The sequence below is a fragment of the Sylvia atricapilla genome, chromosome 1 (genome assembly GCF_009819655.1).
Source record: "Sylvia atricapilla isolate bSylAtr1 chromosome 1, bSylAtr1.pri, whole genome shotgun sequence".
Lineage (NCBI taxonomy): Eukaryota > Metazoa > Chordata > Aves > Passeriformes > Sylviidae > Sylvia > Sylvia atricapilla.
The window spans coordinates 52,753,951-52,771,989 of NC_089140.1; the positions used below are offsets into that span (position 1 = coordinate 52,753,951).

Below are 18,039 nucleotides of genomic sequence, written 5' to 3' on the forward strand. Positions count from 1 at the left end.
GTAAGACTCCAGGATAAGAAGAGCCATAAGCACATGCATTGCTTCTTTCAAAGCTGCCTGTGAGTACCACAGTGCTTTAAGACACAAACCCTATAGTCACACCATGGGTACACATGCAGCATCTCTCACTGTGAAAATCACTATATTATTTAAGGAGAGGATTCTCTCTTCCTCCTCCAGGTAAGTTTCCCAAGGATGTCGTAGCTGTTTCAAGAACAAGATCACAGCTTTGTGAAAACCATGTCTAAAACATAAGACAGTGAAAAAAGCACAACAAATACAACATATGCACATCGAGGTAAATCGACTGACACATAAGGTGGGTCAAAGGCCGGAGCCTTGCTGAGCATGCTGGCACTGGTGGCAGGTGTACCCCTGCATGTGGGAAATGGCCCTTCTGGAGCTATGCATTATCTGCAGTATCCTCAAGGAAATAACCTTGACCAGATCAAAGATAAGATGATCCAGCTCAACATCATGAATATCTTCATTTTCCTTGCTGTTTTCTGGCAAAGGACAAATCCTAGCCCTCACTCCACACTATTGTTGCACCTCCTAACAAGTTAAGAATGATACAGATTGACAGAGAATTAGAACCTTGTAGGCAGTGCTGTAGAACCACACTCCAGACAGCATACAGGAGACACCAATTGGTCATATTGGTCTAAAGCCTGCTGATGAATACTTAGTAGGAATAAATATATCTAGTTACACAGCCAAACAAGGTTTTATAATCCATCCCTGTGCACTGCCAGCTCTATCGGCTATTTTGCACTGTCTAATTAAATACAACTTAAGAGGTCCTAAGATTCTAAGCTTCTAAGCATGATATTTGTAAACTTAGAAGTAAGGAAGTTCGTCCAGAACTTGGAGATCACAGTGAAAACATAGGTCAGAGTGGATTATGACATCAAGAAGGCTGTCTCTGTTGGATGTGTCAGACATATACGAACTGTACATAGTATGTACAGACAAGAACTATACCTGTCAGTGAGCGCTGCTTTATTCACTGCTTTAAGGGTATGTCCACCTGAAACTAGGGGCTGACACTGGCATGCCAAAATATTAGAAACTGTGCGTCCCATGCTCCTTGCAATAGCATTTCTAGTCAGCTGAGTAACTCTTTTTTTGGTCACCTGGGAAGGCTGTCAGAGGGTGGCAGGTACAACTTTAGTTGTATACAGGTACCTTCCCATAAGACAGCCTGTAAGACACTGAAGCTGCCTGAATACCATACCAGATTTATGGACAGATGGATGGATACCTGCTCAGTGAGACAACAGACAGGCAGAACTCTGCTTCCAAGCTGCGCTCAAGTCCCTTCACCTTCATGCTACTTCAGGGGCAAAGGTGATCTAGGAAGCAGCCAAATTTCCCCAGGGTCCTTTGTTAAGTTTTCTAGGTAAAATAAGATTGTGACTGCTACAAAGACTAACCTCTATCTAACCTTCACAGTAAAAGCATGCTAGAGCATGGGCTAGGGATGTGACAGTACTGGTTCTGTTCTCCACTGATTCCTCCCCACCAGCCAAGTCATATTTCACAGCAGCCTCTGAAGCTGCTCTGATTTATATGAGAAGATGCAACTTTTTCTGGCAGGATCATCAGGGCAAAGAAAATACACTGTCTTTTCCTCTCCAAGCTCAGCCACACCTTTGGCAAAGAGCAGCTCTGAACTGGACACGTGTATTTTTCTTGGCTTCAGTTCTGTAGGGTTTCCAAACACAGGCATAACAAGGGGTGACTGACAATGCCGTCATGAGGCCGTACAAACACTGCAAATCTTCTGTTAATCTCCTATCAGACTTAGCATTCAGACTGGCTATTGTGAAACTCGTACATAAATAATGAATCTGTTTTACTTTATTTTCCCAAATAAAACGGTCTGAAATTAAATTTCCTCCATGAGACCAGCCATTTTGGGATTATGATGAAATCAAGCTACTCAGAAAACTATTCAAAAGAGAAAGAGGACTGTCCAGATTCTCCATGACCTAAATAAAATCAGTCAACCCTGAACTTGCAGCTCTGCTAGATTACCTTCACCTCTACTTATAGGTGGAAGCTAACACTGCACATGAGAAGTAAGCCAGCTTTGATCATATAACTTGGGCTTAAAATATAAAGTTCTTTCCTTTCACACGATTGAAGAACTACTTATCTATGATTTGGAGTTATTAAAGGCACTGAGATAGTGATACTGAACAAAGAAAAGAAAAATTTCTAGATTAAGGCTATGGTTTTCATTTTGAAATTACAGTAAAATTCCAAGGAGAGTTTTTGGAAACCAGTTTCCTAAGTGAAATTATTCAATTCAACTTTTTTTCCCCACTCAAAATTAACTTACTACATCTATTCCTATTAAGATCAATATATTTAAACCCACTGTGACAGCCTTTATTGTAAAAATAGTGTTCTATGCGAATGCTGAAACAAAATCCTACAAAGGGATATCACTTCTGTACTTTACCATCACATATTGCATTTCATGTCCTTACACCCTGTTGTGAAAGCACTTCAGAAAACCAATGATAGAAATACTTCCCTTTTGAGGATAACTAAAAGAAAGAGGAAAAACGTATTGAATTGGTGATGGAGGAATATGGAACAGATTCACAGTATATTCTGTTTACCTGAGCTGGTGTTACTGTGCTCTCATTAAAACATCCAATAGAGCATGTGCCCGATCCACAAAGTATTGTGGTAAGAGTGGGAGGAAGAGAAATATTTCCCTGTTACAGAGGTAACCGTTCCCATTTCATCATTCACTGGCAAGCCACAGTGGGACTCTAGTAAGACTTCATTGGGCTAAAGGTATTTGAATCATTCATGCTACTGTGCAGCTGACGCCAGCATCTGGGCTATTTTCAGCTCAGGGAATACTGACAGCATGGTTGGCAAATGATGAATTATTTGTCAAAGGCACCATAGGCCAAATAAGTGTGGTCCCGTTTCGGGCTTTGAAGAAGAGAGAGTGCTTTGTTTATACGCCTGGTTGTTTTTGCCAGGCGCTGCACATTGCAGGCTGTGAAATCCTGCGCTCAGCTGAAAGGTGACCAGCCGCACGTTGCAGGGCATAGAGTGCGCTCTGCTGGGTACCAAACGCCAGTGCAAGAAGCAGGGTAATCCTCCGGGAATCCACAAAGGAAAGGCTACAGAGACAAGTAAAAACAAGTCCAGCAGTTGCTTTGGTGGTAAAAATCCCGTATTATCAGGCTGCTACTCCATCATACTATTTAAAACAATCTCATTTTTATTCAGTGGAAGTGTAGACTCCACTACAGTCCATAATGAACATAAAATTCACTGATTATCATATCCAAGGACAGTATAACAAGACCACTGTACATGAGCTGCCTTTTTCCAGCTTCTGCTGGTTTGGTTCAGATTTTGACCTGTCTGTCCCAGGGGCATCCTCGCTGTGAAAGGGCTGCTGCTGGACCTGCATGCAGACTTGACAGACCACAGGGACTGCCATCCTAAACCATCTCTGAAGTTGGTTACAGAAAACCTGGAGACAAACAGGAAAATCAGGCTACTTTGCTGATACACCACCCAGAAAGCCTTGCAGTCAGGCTCCCAGAACAACTGTCAGATCCCAATCATTCAAGTCTGAACACACAGACTGGAAAAAGGGAGTAATATCTTCATTTCAGGGAAAAAGATGCACCAAGGCAGAGAGGGAGGTTATGGAACTTGTCCAAAACAACATGACAACACTTGAAGTCAGGATCAAATAAGGGAAACAAAAGGGCATATTGCTTGGGTTCTGGAGAATGCATATACAAAACAGATGGGGTTTTTTAGAAAGACATACTGACCTCTACACTGTTTGAATTAACGGAAAAGCTGAAAAAATGCAATTAAAAAAAAACAAACCAAAAACTAAAGCTTACTTGGTGGAAGAGGCTCATCGATAGTTGGGTAGTGATGATGGTCAGGCCTCAGAGAAGGAAGCTGGCTGACTGGCTGAGAATTATGGAGTAAAGGACAATCACCTATGGACAAGATATTCAAGACATCGACAGTCATTCACTGTTTTTACAATGTGGTTCAAAAAATGTTCTACTGCAAAACAAGTGAGTATTTAAAAAATAGGTTAACCTCATGTACCAGCACCTCTGGGTATTCCTATTTTCAGGCACTGTTTTCATAATAGCTCATATGGAAAAGAAGTATTAAAACAATGCAGTCAAGTCTCAAGTCAATGCTAAAATGTTACGGGCCAGATTCTGGACTCACAGACACACGAATGTAAGCGATAGAAGAATCAGGCTTGAACTCTGAGAAATACTGTTCACATACAACTAAATTCAAGCTTCTGCAGCAACTGGCAGGAACATGCAAAATCCTGGTTCCAACTTTTAACTCATTTTATCAGTGGAATACAAGGCTAAAAGTTGCCTGGGATCTTTCTCTCCTTTTCAAAAAGATCAGTGTCTGCCTATGTAGGATTTTGCAGTCCCTGCAAAGCAAAAGATCATCCCCTTCCACGGGTATTTTTCAAAATTCAAAGAGTCCATCTTGGCTTGAAGGAGGGAGAATGAGAGAAGGACCAGAAACAGGTAGTAGACAGGTGGCAGAAGAGAAGGACAAAAGATAGTGAGATATAGTCAGTATCTGAGATAAGGAAGGAAGACCTGAGACAGAGAAGAGGGAAAAATGAAGGAAAAAAAAAAAAAAGAAGAAGGAGAAGAAGTAGAAAGAGAGTCACAGAATACAGTACAGAGTAAGTTTTTAAACACAAGCATTGTATATATGCCCATATATAGAATCACAGAATAGCTTGGGCTGGAACAGACCTTAAAGATCAACTAGTTCCAATTGCTCTGACATATTTAAATACGAAATAAATGAAACCTAAGTAAATGTCCAAACTCACATTCTGCTGAGAGGAACAAGTAACTTAGGACAAGTAACCAGTCAATGTTTATAGAATCATTTAGGAAACGAAGAAGTTCTAGTAGGGATGAAAAACCATTCCTTATCTTAGACTTAACATGCTAAAACTTCCCAGGTTCTAGAACAAAGATTCCTACTTGGGTTCTCTTTAAAATCTTAGAAACCAGGACTACTTATCTTACTAATGGACATATTTTCAGTCTGTGGTAACAGTTTTTGACTATAACTTCCAGCTTGGCTTGTTAATACAGATATACTCCAAATTGCATAAACATAATATTTACATGGATCAGAAAGATGCGGCTTATGGAAAAAGATATATTAAGCTGAATGGTTTTGGTGATTTTGGGAATGCTAAGCCAAACTCACTGTGTTCTAGCTGGTTTAGCTCCCTTTAATCATAGAATCTTAACAACCTAAGAATTAACATTTTGTAAAAACCCCCAAACATACACCAATCAAATGTAAAAAAAAATTACAGAAAAAAATTAAATATGTTTTTTTCTATAAAAAGCCAACAGCTAGAAGGCAGAAGCCAATTTTGTATAAAACTGTGAAAAAACCTCACACCACTCTGAAATGAGAAAAATCACTTGGACAAAAATACTCTTTCTTCTAGGTGCACTGATGATACCGTATGGCCTGTCAAATGCCTTCATTTAACCACTTGCGTATAGGCGTATCTCACAGATGTATCTGCTGCATGTTTTGAACAGGCAGCAGAGTTACATAAGTTAATGACTCAGTGCTAAAAGTCCATCTCTCACAGCCTTACAAATTGTGCTGTTACTACAGGTGTCGTAGCACCAACTACCAGATCACCCATTTAAGTTTCTTTACTTACCTCACCACAATTGACTCTCCCCTAGTCAAGATAGTGAGGCCAAGACAGCGGAAGCCTGGTAGTGTCAGTCACCTGGAGTGGGTGGAGGTGACTACATCTACTGTATTTGTAACAGCTGCCAAGTCATGAAGCAACATGCACATTGACTGAGGCACTCCTGGTGACCCCGAAGGAGTGCTAAGAGGTGGGCTGCCCTTCAGACACACGCTAGCTAAACAAGGCAAAGCCACCATGGACACTGTGGTGTCCTTTATGGAGGCTCAAGTCTTGATGCTGCACTGAATCCATATGCAGAAGACACCCTCTCCCACCACATCCCTTATCAAAAGCTCACACAGTTCAAAACAACCACCAAATCCGTATATATGGTGCCACACATACACAGGTTCATGCCCCCTTTAGCTATGCTTGCATGTAAATGCTGCTTCTTGCCTGCAAGAAAGGAAGCTGCATTTCTATGCCTTTGTACTTCTGAAAATTTAATTATTTGTGCTAGATTCTGCTCTGTAGTCTCAATAGTTCCCTAGTCCCAGCTGTCTACAAAGTATTTACACAAGCTTGTGTGTAAGGACACCCTTACACCTGTTTTTCTGCAGGGGTCTGTGCAAAGGAAGGTGTGAGTAAATAAATTAGGAATGGAGAAGGAAAACAGAGGTGAATGCTTTAATTGGAGCTCCTCAGTGATACCCAAATAGGTTATCCTTTTGCTGCCATTTTAATTTGGTGTCACATATAGAGAGAGACAGATGACTCAGAATTAGGGAATCTAATTAGCTAGTCTAATACACTAGCTGAAGAAGAGAGGAGGGATCAGCTCCCTTCTTCCTGTAACTGCAGAGAACATGAAAGGAGTTACTGAAGGGAGGGACATAATGTAACTGTGAAGGAATTGGAAAAAATAGTACTTAAATTACAAAGACAAAAAAAAAAGATTTAAAGTATATTATATCTCTAGGGAAGGATAGGGAGATGAGAATTTTATTTAACACAGTTAAATTTCCAAAGTATCTAATAAAAAATATAAATCTCTGTTGAGTTGCTCTCAACAACTGTATGATCTGTGACATCTGAGGTACATTTGTTTGACACTTGGAGAATTGAAACACACAGGGCTCGAAAACTGTGTTTGTAAGAGCTTATGATTATGTATGGCTAACAAACATTTACAGAAACTGCCCCCGACCTTTATATTGTGCAAATCAGTGTATCTGCCCTTTGACAAGCAAAAGCTGGTCCTCCATCTAGTCCTTCATGACTACCAGAGACATGGCAGCACATCAGACATGTAATATGGAAAAATCCCAGGAAAAAAGGAATGAGTTGGTGGATGTGATAATGCTGATCTGCCACATAACTACAGTAGCTGATCTTGATTTTATAATGATGCATGTGTATCTACAGTAATTAATATATATGAATCCCCCCCTGATTTAGTTGGTTTTTCTGGGATTTTTAAGGACAGGCTCAATTATCCAACCCTCCCTGATATCTGGCCCAGCTCACAGCCCCCGAGTTTGTAAGAAATAAACTGTGAGCTATCTAAAACGTCAATTATCTGATGCCTTCTGTGACATCTAGATAATCAGGGTTGCCCAGCGCATCAGTTCTCAGGATCTAACCTTCTCTTCTGCTGCTTGGACCTGCTACTGGGGTGTCTAGACCCTCTGTGGCTCTCTGTGGATTCCCACCATGGGCTACTAGTTCATCTGGCCACTGGGAGGAGCCATCCACTTGCTCCCTGTCCAGCTCAGGGCTCTGCACTGAATCTGGCACTGACTCAAAAGCACTGTTCTCCTCCTCATCATCATCCTGTGAGGAGAAGACTGTGCTCTCAGAAATCTTTGCGCTGTCGACGGAGGAGAAGCGCGTATGGCTGGAGAAGCGATTGTTACTGTCGTAGCAGGAGGTGCTGTAGCACGAAGTGCTGTAGCAGGAGGTGCTGTAGCAGGAGGTGCTGTAACAAGAGGGGCTGTAGCAAGAGGTGTCGCAAGCCTCACATTCGTTGTCACCATTGGGCCTCAAGCTTGACTCGCTCTCACTTCCCGTTCTGGGGGGCTCCCCATCCAGCAGCCCATCATTCAAGTCGGGCTCATCCAAGGTCCCAGGAGGCACCGTGCTCTGGCTGAAGTTCTCTTCAGCCTCGTTTTCCAGAGGAGGCTCTGCTGCCACGGTCTCACTCTCACTGCCCACCTCCTTATCCAGCATCTCCTTGACAGTAGACTCCTCATCGTTCTCCCTGCCAATACCACCATCTTGCTCTTCTTCCCCATCGCTGCTCATCTGTGCCGAGGGCAGGCTGTGGAGCAGGTTGTGTATCCGTATGTAGTGCGTGCGAGGGGTCTCTGGCTCACCACAAGCTGAAGCTATGACTGTCTCAAGTTCAGACACAGGTAGGGAGCATGGCCTGTTTTTCCTCTTTGCTGTGGTCCTCAGCTGTAGCTTGTTGTCTTCCTCCTCCTGAGCTGAAGCCCCTTCTTCTTCTTCTTCCTGACTCTTCTCTAGGTCTTTGCCAGCATGCACATCTGCACTCACCTCATCAATATCTACTGCTTCTATGCTGGTCAAAACTCCACCTTCTCCCTGAATACCAGAATTGACTTTGTTATTTTCCCTAACTCCAGGCTCAGGAGGAGACATGCAAGCCATCAGATCCAACTGCTCCATGAGGTCCGTAGCACTCAAAGAAGGCAGCACTTCTCCTGGGATGGATTCCAAGGGCTCAGGAACTGGCACCGCATCAACCTCCCCATCTCCTGCTAGCTCTTCATTTAAGCTGTTCTGGTTGACTTCCCCAGGTGGTTTGACAGCCCCTGGGCTATCGACACTGTTCACACTGTATCCATTTAGCTGTTCTGGAGCTGCACTTTCTGAGGTCACTGTGTTGATGCATGGAGGCTCACCGAGGCTTTCCTCTGTGGGGTTGTTCACAGGGCTTTCCAGGAGGTCAGCTGGCTCAGGCTCTGCACTAAGGGAGACCTCTTCATCATCTGTATGAGACAGGAAAAGGAATTACTTACTCTTTCAACAAGAAGGGTTGGCTGTGGGGGCACAAGCATCCACAGCAATCTGAGAAAATTAAAAGCAGAAATCACAGTGTGAAATGAGTGGGCAACTGAACAACTATCAAGAAGTGCTGAAATTGTTTTGCTAGGCAGTCTTTGTACAGTGGATTTAATCAGGGCTTTACTCATGGTGGTAATCTGCATGCAGCACCCTGCCTCCTTGCAGCATTACCTGAAGGTAACACCTTCTTGAAACTTCTCTTAGAGCCAAACTGGCATCAGAGGAAATATTACGGGAATATTACAGAAGTATTATGGGAATATTACGGGAATCAGGGAAATCTTCCCTGAGATTTTAATGACATTTTTCTTGTCACACTGAAGCTGGCAAGGCTTCACAGCAGAGAAAGTAAAAAAAAAAACGTGTTTGCCACCCTTGAAAGGTGAAAACTTCCCCCAAAATATCCCTTGATGTGATCCTCATCTGTTCCATCTCCTCTCAGATGTCAAACAACCTGGGCTCTTTAATGACATCCTTATAGTCAAGGTTTCCCAGCAAGTGAAAAGCAATGATTTCCAGCCACTAATGCAGCTGCTGTTGGCTTGACAAACTAGCAGAGAAGGCAGAGAGCCCCTGAGGAAAAGAGTCTCTGAGAAATACTGTTGAGACTGTGAAACAAAAACCAAGGTTCAGCCTTAGACCATCATGACAGTCACTTGCAAATAACTACAAGAGAACATGAACCAAAATCAAACCAAAAGGGGGGAAGAAGTGGAACATAGAATTATTTTTGTTTTACTTTTTTCATTAAAAATAACTAAATTGAGAAATTTTCTAATCATCTTTGCTATTACGTTCTCATTTTGCTATTACATTTTTACTTATGAAGTGCTCAAATGCAGATGACTCTATAAAAAACAGCCCATATAACACTTTCACTAGGACAGGTGATAGAGAAGCAGACAAGACTAGTTTTCCACTCTCTTCTCTCCCAGTGATGTGGTGGAGTACTTGGAAGAGCCAAGAACATGGGAGTATGAGACACCAGTAGCTCTGTCCTAAGGGGAAAGAGGGAAGAAATTGTGACTCACAATGCATCCTGTGATGCTGGACTTTATGCACTTTCCTTTGCTCATGACTGTACCTAAAATCCCATAGCAGCCAGGAATTAATGTAGATTTCTGAAGATAAGAATGAAAAAAAAAAATTTCTAGAAATCTAGATAAATGATGGATTAGGACTGAGAATTACCTGGATGAATGGAAGAAGTTATCTCAAATCGGAACTGCAGCTGGCCACTGACATGATCTGTAGGAAGTCTGCGACCCAGAGTGTAGCTTACAACCCTGTCCCTGAAAGAAAACAAATATTGTCACAATAGACTATAACCTACCCTGTGTCTACTGTGCATAGATAAATCTGCTGTGTCCTACAAAAATACATAATAAAATACGTAAAGACTATTAATCCCAGCCATGAGGGCATGTTGACTTGCATACGAGAGAACAAATGGCAGAGGAGAGGACAATGTCTTCAATTAACAATGGAACAACTGAGTGAGTAAGACAGGCTGCTGGGATACATAAGCACATATGTATAAATATAGAGAGAATGGTGGGAATGAAACTTCTGCAGTATGGGTATGAAAATAGCGACATGGGAAGCAAACAACTCCCACTTCAGCTATTGTAACAAGACTTTGCTTCCCTGCAGAACTGACCATCTTCCTTCTTGGAGAACCTCACATTTCTGTATTTTCTTCCCTTCACCATAAAATTCAGCTTTCCTGTTCTTGTTTACAAACCCTGTGCAGGCCAGTCCCCGCATACCACCTTCTCTCTCTAAACTGGCTGAGTGACTGCTCTTCATCTCTTTCCACCCCTCTTACCTCTATGAAGCTGAAATATCAGGAGAACACCTTCCTGACAAGGTTGATCAATGACTCCATTCTGTCCTTCTGCAGGTCCCTCCCTTTGCCACACTTCATCCACCCCTCAGAACAGAATGAAACTATAGAAGAGATTAACTTCCCAGCTGCCCACAATGAGGCTGAATCAATCTTTGCAAAGCATTTCTTAACTGTAACGGGTTCACTAAATAGTAATACTTATACATCTTTTGAAAGAAACATAGTTCACTTCTAGTTGGGCCAATTATACTTGATAGCATAGTTTCACATGCATCAGAAATTCATATAAATGAGATGACCTCAAGACTTGTGTACAACCTCTCTGAACTTGTGTACATACTTCTCACTGAGCTTGCCTGAGATTTAAATGCCACTATGGTATTAAAACTGAGCCAGATCTACTGCAGGTTGGAGGCAGTGCTCTTGACAAAGTATATCCTTAGATAGACAGTGTTTACAACAAGGAAGTAAAATAGGAAGTTATAATCAGAAGATGATGAGAAATCTTCTCATACAGAGGAAAGCCAGTGATACCAGTTACAGGATTCTACCTTCCCCAAGCTGTTCTTATCCATCTGGTTTCTAAAAAGCTACTCTATCTTCTCTACTTGAGAAGCAGGGGGGTTGCTTAGTTCCTTCTGGTAGATTCAGCAGTCAATATTGCAGCCAGTTTCTGAAACAGCTGTTCAAAAACACTTCCAACAAGCTCATCTTCCCGCTGTTCTGCTGAATTGAGATCCAATTATCAGAAATGCCTTCTGCATTGCATGTGCTTTCCTCAGAAGATGAATCTTTTTCTCTCTTGCTCTTACAGGCTTAGAGCCAACTTTTTGGCTTTTTCTGATTACTCTCTATCTTCCTTAAATTGGTTTATGTTATTTTGGCAGCAAACACTTTCCCAGGACTTTCATGCAATGGGGAAGCAAGGCAGTGCTTGTGAGCTCAAGGTTGTTCCTTGGCAGCAGGGTAGGGTCAGAAAGCCTTAGTTACAACATGCCATATATATATTTTTATAACATTTCCCCTTTCCAGAAATTAAAAAGAGGAGGAACAGATCTGGCCTGTTTTTAGCCCATAGGTAATTCCCTGAAACACGAAAACAGCCTGTTGATAACATTAAAAGAATATTCAAATTGAAAATATTGCACTCTCCAAATTCACAGCCATGATACACAAAAAAAGTCTTTTTTCCTAAATACCAGCTCTCACTTTTCAATATGCCATGCATAGGGTTGTAGAGGGAATTCTTTCTGGCCCACAGTCCTACAAATTCTAATTGAAACCAACACCATTTATCAGACGACTGTCAGTTTAATAACTTTCCCTCAACATCATTATATTGCAAAAATGATATCTCACCAGGGACTTCAGAACAGCAACACACTCATTAAACAATGTAAGCAGCAGAATTTACCCTATGGCATGTCTTTCCAAGAGGCGCTGAACTGGCATAGAGAGTTTTCCCAGAAAACGTTTGATGATAGGTCGGCTCTTTGCAAATTTGTCTTTAACTTCTATTTCCAAGACATCCGTGGGCAAGGAGACAAAGCTGAATTGCTGAAAAAAATGAAGGGCACAGATCAATAAGCTGGTGGCTAGGCCACAGCAACACAGAGTACTACAGCTGTGAAGCACATCTCAGCACAAAGATGTGAGGATCTAGTGAGGTGAAGGACACATGATCACTCTTTTCAGATATACTTTCCAGATAGATTGTTTTGAAGTATCTCTTTTTCTGTTAATTTATGCCCCAGCTTAAAAAGGAACAACACTGAAAACACTATTTATCTGTATCTGTCTCCTAACCTGGTTCACTCCACAGTTTCACAAAGAGCTCAACCAGAAGGCAAGCCACAGCACAGGCTACTGTCACAAACAATACTGGGACAAACAGGAACAGCACCATCTAAAACTGCTCCTGTCACCAAGTGCATTGAAATGTGTTGACTACTGTCTCAGCTGGTCTGGTCATAAGAACATCTATTTGTAAGTAATGTTTCAGTAAGCTTTTAGAGTGCATGCAAATCTGGGGTTGGAACAAGGAGAGTGATATTTTACAGTTACAGGAACAAGCGTGGGAGCATTAGGGCACCCGGAGATGTCTAGATGTCCCAAAGCTCAATTTAAAAATAGTAATGAAGAGCAAATATATTAGGTAACTTGGCTTTGCCTTCTCCTAGACTGGCTAAATTCAGGAGTGGAGATGATGACACAGGCGTCAATAATTCAATAATTTTTCCAAACATCCGCTACTACTAGAGTATCATCAATCAAAAGAGCACATTTGTGCTGTGGTGCACAACAGTAGGAAACTGTCAAACCACTGTTCACCTGAGAGGTCAGTATTGATCTGCAAGACAACTTCTGTAGTAAGTGAATGTTGAGATGGATGAAAGGATTTTCCTAGCTTTCTCCCTGCCAGACCCAATCTTCACAACAGAATTATTCTCTGGGTTATCAAGGCCTGGATATTATTATATCTTCCTCTATTAAATCATGGTCTATTTCAAAGATGCTTAGTTTAAACAGCTTAAAGTGAAATGAACATGAGTGCAATATTCTGTTAATCACATCCTGGAAAAATGAAAATAATCAGAGAAGTACAATTAAATCAAGAGCTAACGTGTTATTTTCTTCTTGTTTTCCTCTACATCTTTGCAACAAGCTACCAATTAAATTAAATGCACAAAACAGGAGAACCGGAGTCCCCCATGTATACAGAAAGTTGCCTTAAAAAAATAAATTGTCTTACTATTACTGTTTCACCTGCTAAAAAGTTTGAGTAAGAGCCACTTCATGACACTTGAAAGCAGAAGAGGGGAATTAACTTTAAAATGAATTATTGTAACATAGAGCAATTTGCCATTTAATTAATTCTCCATTTTTCTGCTGCTGACTCCTATATGGTAGAAGTCTCTGGGGAGTGGAGCATGCATACACACAGGTAAAGAGTGAACTGTCCACAAGTGAAAAGTAAAATGTAGGTTTAACGGTCCGAATTGTCTGAAGTCAATAATACGTCTTATGGTGCAACTCTGAATCAAATCAGAATCCCCATGGCAATTTATTTTCATAGTATCATGTGGAACCAAGCCTGACAGCTCTTTCCTTGCACAGGAAACATATTGACCTTTTCCAGAGTAATAATCAGCACCTGAGCAGAGAGTATGGACCCAAGGAGCAAGATGTATTGGAATCAGCCAAAGAAAATGTCCCTTTTCCCTTGAACAGCTGTGCCTCAAGACATACAAACAACAGGATATTCCACAAAAAGTGCGAAAACCAATTGTGTTCAGATTTCATCACCTGCCAAACTGTTGCATTTTGATATACCAAGACTGCCCTGGGACCAGGCCCTGGTCACAGTTCCCAAACCTTTCCTCTAGGAGGATGTTCTTATGCATTAAACCTGCAGCATTTTAGAAACACAATTAAGCCTTTAAGACCAGAAGTGGTCTGTGGCAGAGCATAAAGGCTTTGCCATTTGGAAGCAACTGCAGTTTGAAATCAAAAGTGAACTCACTGAAATGGGTTTGGACACAGCTTGTAAAACAGTGATAATTTTACATAATTCAGTTTTCTGTTATCTAAGAAGTTGCTCATGCTGTTGCTCTCATCTAAGTTAATTCTTATAGGGTAAGAGTTTTCTAAGGCAATCTGTGACTGCAGGTGCCTCAGGCTTATGCCATCCACACTGAAAATCTGAAAGGAATCCTTGTTTGTAGAACAAGTGGGTCTCTAGCCCTGTGAAAAAATGGATCCCAGCAAAACATCTTGGTTTGAGAACTCGGAGACTTACAAATGCATTTTCAAAAATAACCAATCACTTCTGAAAACATGTTTCTTGTGACATTTAATGATTGAAATGTAATCTTTGGATGTGGAAGCAAATCACCATCAAATCCTAGTTTTCCTCTCATCCTTCACCATCTTTTCTAACAAGTGCCAGACCCTGTACCTTAGCCACAAAATATTGATTCCACTTACTCCGTTCAAAACCCTGCTCTGTCCTGTCCTGCTTGGCCTCTACTATTTTGTCTGTCTGGAAGAGAAAGGACTCTGTGTCTCATGGTTGTGGACCCAATGTTTTCTGAGCCTGAGAATTGCTAGCTCTTCCCAAGGGAAACTTTTCAACAGTTTTTCTTTTTCCCAAAACAACCTTGTGTAAACAATATTCCTTTCCCATAACAAGAGGTGTTGTTTGCTATTTCTGTTACTTAGCCAATGGGAGAGGTGTCAGTCCTGTGGACCAATAACGTGTCTTCTTAGCACAGCATGTTATAAAAGAGCTGAATGAACTGTAAATAAAGCCTTCTGATTTCTATTGCCTTTTGACTGGAGTCAATCTTTATTTCATGTCCTATTGCGACACATGGTCTTATCCAACATAACTAATGTAAAGTAGTAATATATTACTGATGGAACAAATGAAATCCTTTCCTTGCCTAATATTTGCTAATTGTCACACAGTGGCCAGTTTTTGAAAATGAAAACACAGGCTTCATATCTAAGTTTAAATAATACTGAATCCAAAATCCCAAACAAAGGAAAACAAAATGACCTCCTCCAAACTCCCCAACCACAAACAAACAAACAAAAAGCCAACCAAACAAAAAGAAACTGGTTATTAATTTTGAAGTACCCTTCGGTTCACACTCAGGGATGTTGTGGTTAATAATTCATCCCAAGGAAAGGTAAAAAAAGAAGGCTGCAAAATCACAAGAGAGATAAAAATAAAAATCAACTGTCTTCAGGAGGGGGGAAGTTTGATGAAGCTTCTAACATGTGTCCAGAAACTTCACCATTGATAACCAAAAGAACTGCATTTTAAGAACAAGTCTGATGACATTTTTTTAATGTTACTATTACAATTTTTACTGTAAGTCTTCTGTTATTTGGAACTTTTCTTATTCTTATAACTCTTAGTGTTTGTTACAGAATTAACTCCTAAGTCCAGCTTTCACATTTAAAAGAAGTATAATACTCATAGTTGCAGAGAAAAAGCAAGAATACAAAAATTTTAGCATAATAAGCCCAAGTATAGTATTTTTAAAAGACTTCTGGTTTTTTTGACAGTCATTACCTGAACCCAGATTCTTTTATCTTTTTCATCTGGCATTGACTACTGGGTATATTTTTTATAATCTAAACCAGCAATCTTTAGCCTGTATGTTTTTGTTGAGGTCACAGCCCACTTTGTGGGCTTGTTCATTGGTTGTTTTTATTCTTCCCCACTAAAGTTTAAATTCTTTGAATCACAACCACTAGTGCAAACACACTAGTGAATCACAAAACTAGTGCAAGACTGGTCAAGAACTTCACGGAAACAAATGGAATATAGACTCACTAAACTAAACTTTACACTGAGACTAACCGTAGAGGAGTATATTGAAGTTTACATAAATGGGATTTTTTTCACAGTCAAAAAACAAAGTGAAAGTATAATTTCTGGCAGTTTTTTAAATTCTAATTTCATGAGTTAAGTTGTTCCAAAACTTTAGCCTCTCCAGCTGTTCAGAGGTCCACCAAACTTGACAATGGCTTCATGGAAGAGGTTTGTGACTCTGAGTCTTTCTTTCACTCATATAAAAAAAATCTCAAAGGAAGTAGTGGATTTCAGCACAGCTTCTATCAGAAGAGCTACAGTTTCAAGTCTAAAGCCCAAGAAGAAAACTTTGTCTAATAACTGATTATGTGTTCATTTGGATAATAGCAGACAACAGGACACCTGTAAAAAACAATTCACAACAATTTATTTAAGTGGTTACTAGAACTTCAGGTTTTCACTTGATCCACAACCAAAATTCAAGTAAAATGCATTATATAAAATATAGGGAGCAAAACTCTTGCAAGTAATGGACAGATCCTAAATTTATATATGATCTACAGCAGTCAGTGGATAAACAGGTAACAAACAAGAAGTTAAATCTCTATTCTCTGATTAGTCTAAGCCAGTAATTACCAGTGCATTGCCCTATTTATCACATCAGCTTGGTGCAAAATGACTCCTAGAACTTGAGATCATACATGACACAGTACTCTCCACAGAGGAGATGGCGGACTGCCTCAGCAGAATGAAATGCCTTTAGGAATAACCTGTTTCTCACTCAGGGCCTGGCCCTAGAAATAGCTTCTGACCCCATCTTGTCAATGTGTAATCTGATCCTTACCAACTAGGGATGCAAGGGCTCTCATTTATAGGAAAAATGAGGAGGTTCTTCACTGAAAGGATGAGGTAGTGAACCAGCTGCCCATGCATCTGGAAGAATCCCAAATTGAAAAACCCCCTGAGCTAGAGGCTTTGGAAAAGAGTACAGATCTCCAGAGGGAAAACCCTTTTTATTTTCCTCTAGAAATGCATCAGGACTGTTAGAAGAAATTGATCTCTGTTAGATGTATTCCTAAAAAAAATTACAGTCAGAAGTCTGAACACAGGGAATGATTGACGACCCTGGTATACTGGGGAAAAATAGCATTTGTGAGCTGCAGAGAGGAGGCTTTGTGGAGGCTTATGCTTCCTAACCTCTGGAATGTCTTGGCCATGTCTGCATTAGGAAGATTTATGGTACAATGTGAGTGGATCTAGAGAGCAAAGCACCTCACTACCACATCCAGACATCTTGCAAGGATTTTACCATGAAGTGACTCCAGGCTGGTGCCCTGGATTGAACTCCCATTATTGGCTGAAAAGCACTCCTGGAGCACATCCGTTCACTTCTCTTCTGCTGAGAGTAATTAAGTTCATGCACTTCTGGACTGAAAAGCAGTCTTTAGTGGGGAGAGCAGGAGATTTGCTTTGAAATGGATGTCTTGAATGGAACACAAATACTATTATAGATGGACCCAGAGAATTGTTAAGAACCATGATCAATAGAACCAGTTAGTATGTGTATTATTTTCCCAGTGTCTTCCTCAATTATTTCCTTTTTAGGGTGTGATTACGTCTCTCTGGAATTATCATGTCCAGGAGGAAACAGACTTGCTCTAGATGTAGTCATTACATCTCTCTACTTTCCCCACTTTTTCAGCCATTTGTCTGTTCCACTTGTTACAGAGTGGCAAGAGATGCAATGATTGCTTTGTTCCTATACATTTAATGCAAAGAGGGAGTAGGACAGGAGAGATCCCTTTAATTCCTCACTAAGAGAAGAGCTCCAGCATTATAGCACACCTTATTAGACACCGGAGAATCTGTACCAGGCTGATCCTTAAAATGCCCCTGCCAATGGAAAAGCTTTAGCTGATATTTTTCAGGCATCAAAAAATCAGCAAGGTATAATTAATTATTTCCATAGAAATACAGAAATGCAGGGGGAGTAAAGAGCAATAATGGCATGATAAAGAATATCACAGCAACATATTAACATATTAAGTCTTCTTG

General features: G+C 40.7%; 1 protein-coding gene across 2 annotated transcripts in view; it reads right to left on the reverse strand.

The window, feature by feature from the left end:
• Positions 1 to 18,039, reverse strand: part of HECW1 (HECT, C2 and WW domain containing E3 ubiquitin protein ligase 1) — a 258,375-nt gene that overhangs the window by 59,889 nt on the left and 180,447 nt on the right. For both annotated transcript variants that reach the window (XM_066322766.1, XM_066322776.1), the window contains exons 7-10: positions 12,073 to 12,215; positions 10,001 to 10,101; positions 7,366 to 8,733; positions 3,897 to 3,998 (exon numbers count right to left, since the gene is read on the reverse strand). In XM_066322766.1, the coding sequence (XP_066178863.1) occupies positions 3,897 to 3,998; positions 7,366 to 8,733; positions 10,001 to 10,101; positions 12,073 to 12,215 (1,714 nt within the window). The remainder of the gene's footprint in view (positions 1 to 3,896; positions 3,999 to 7,365; positions 8,734 to 10,000; positions 10,102 to 12,072; positions 12,216 to 18,039) is intronic.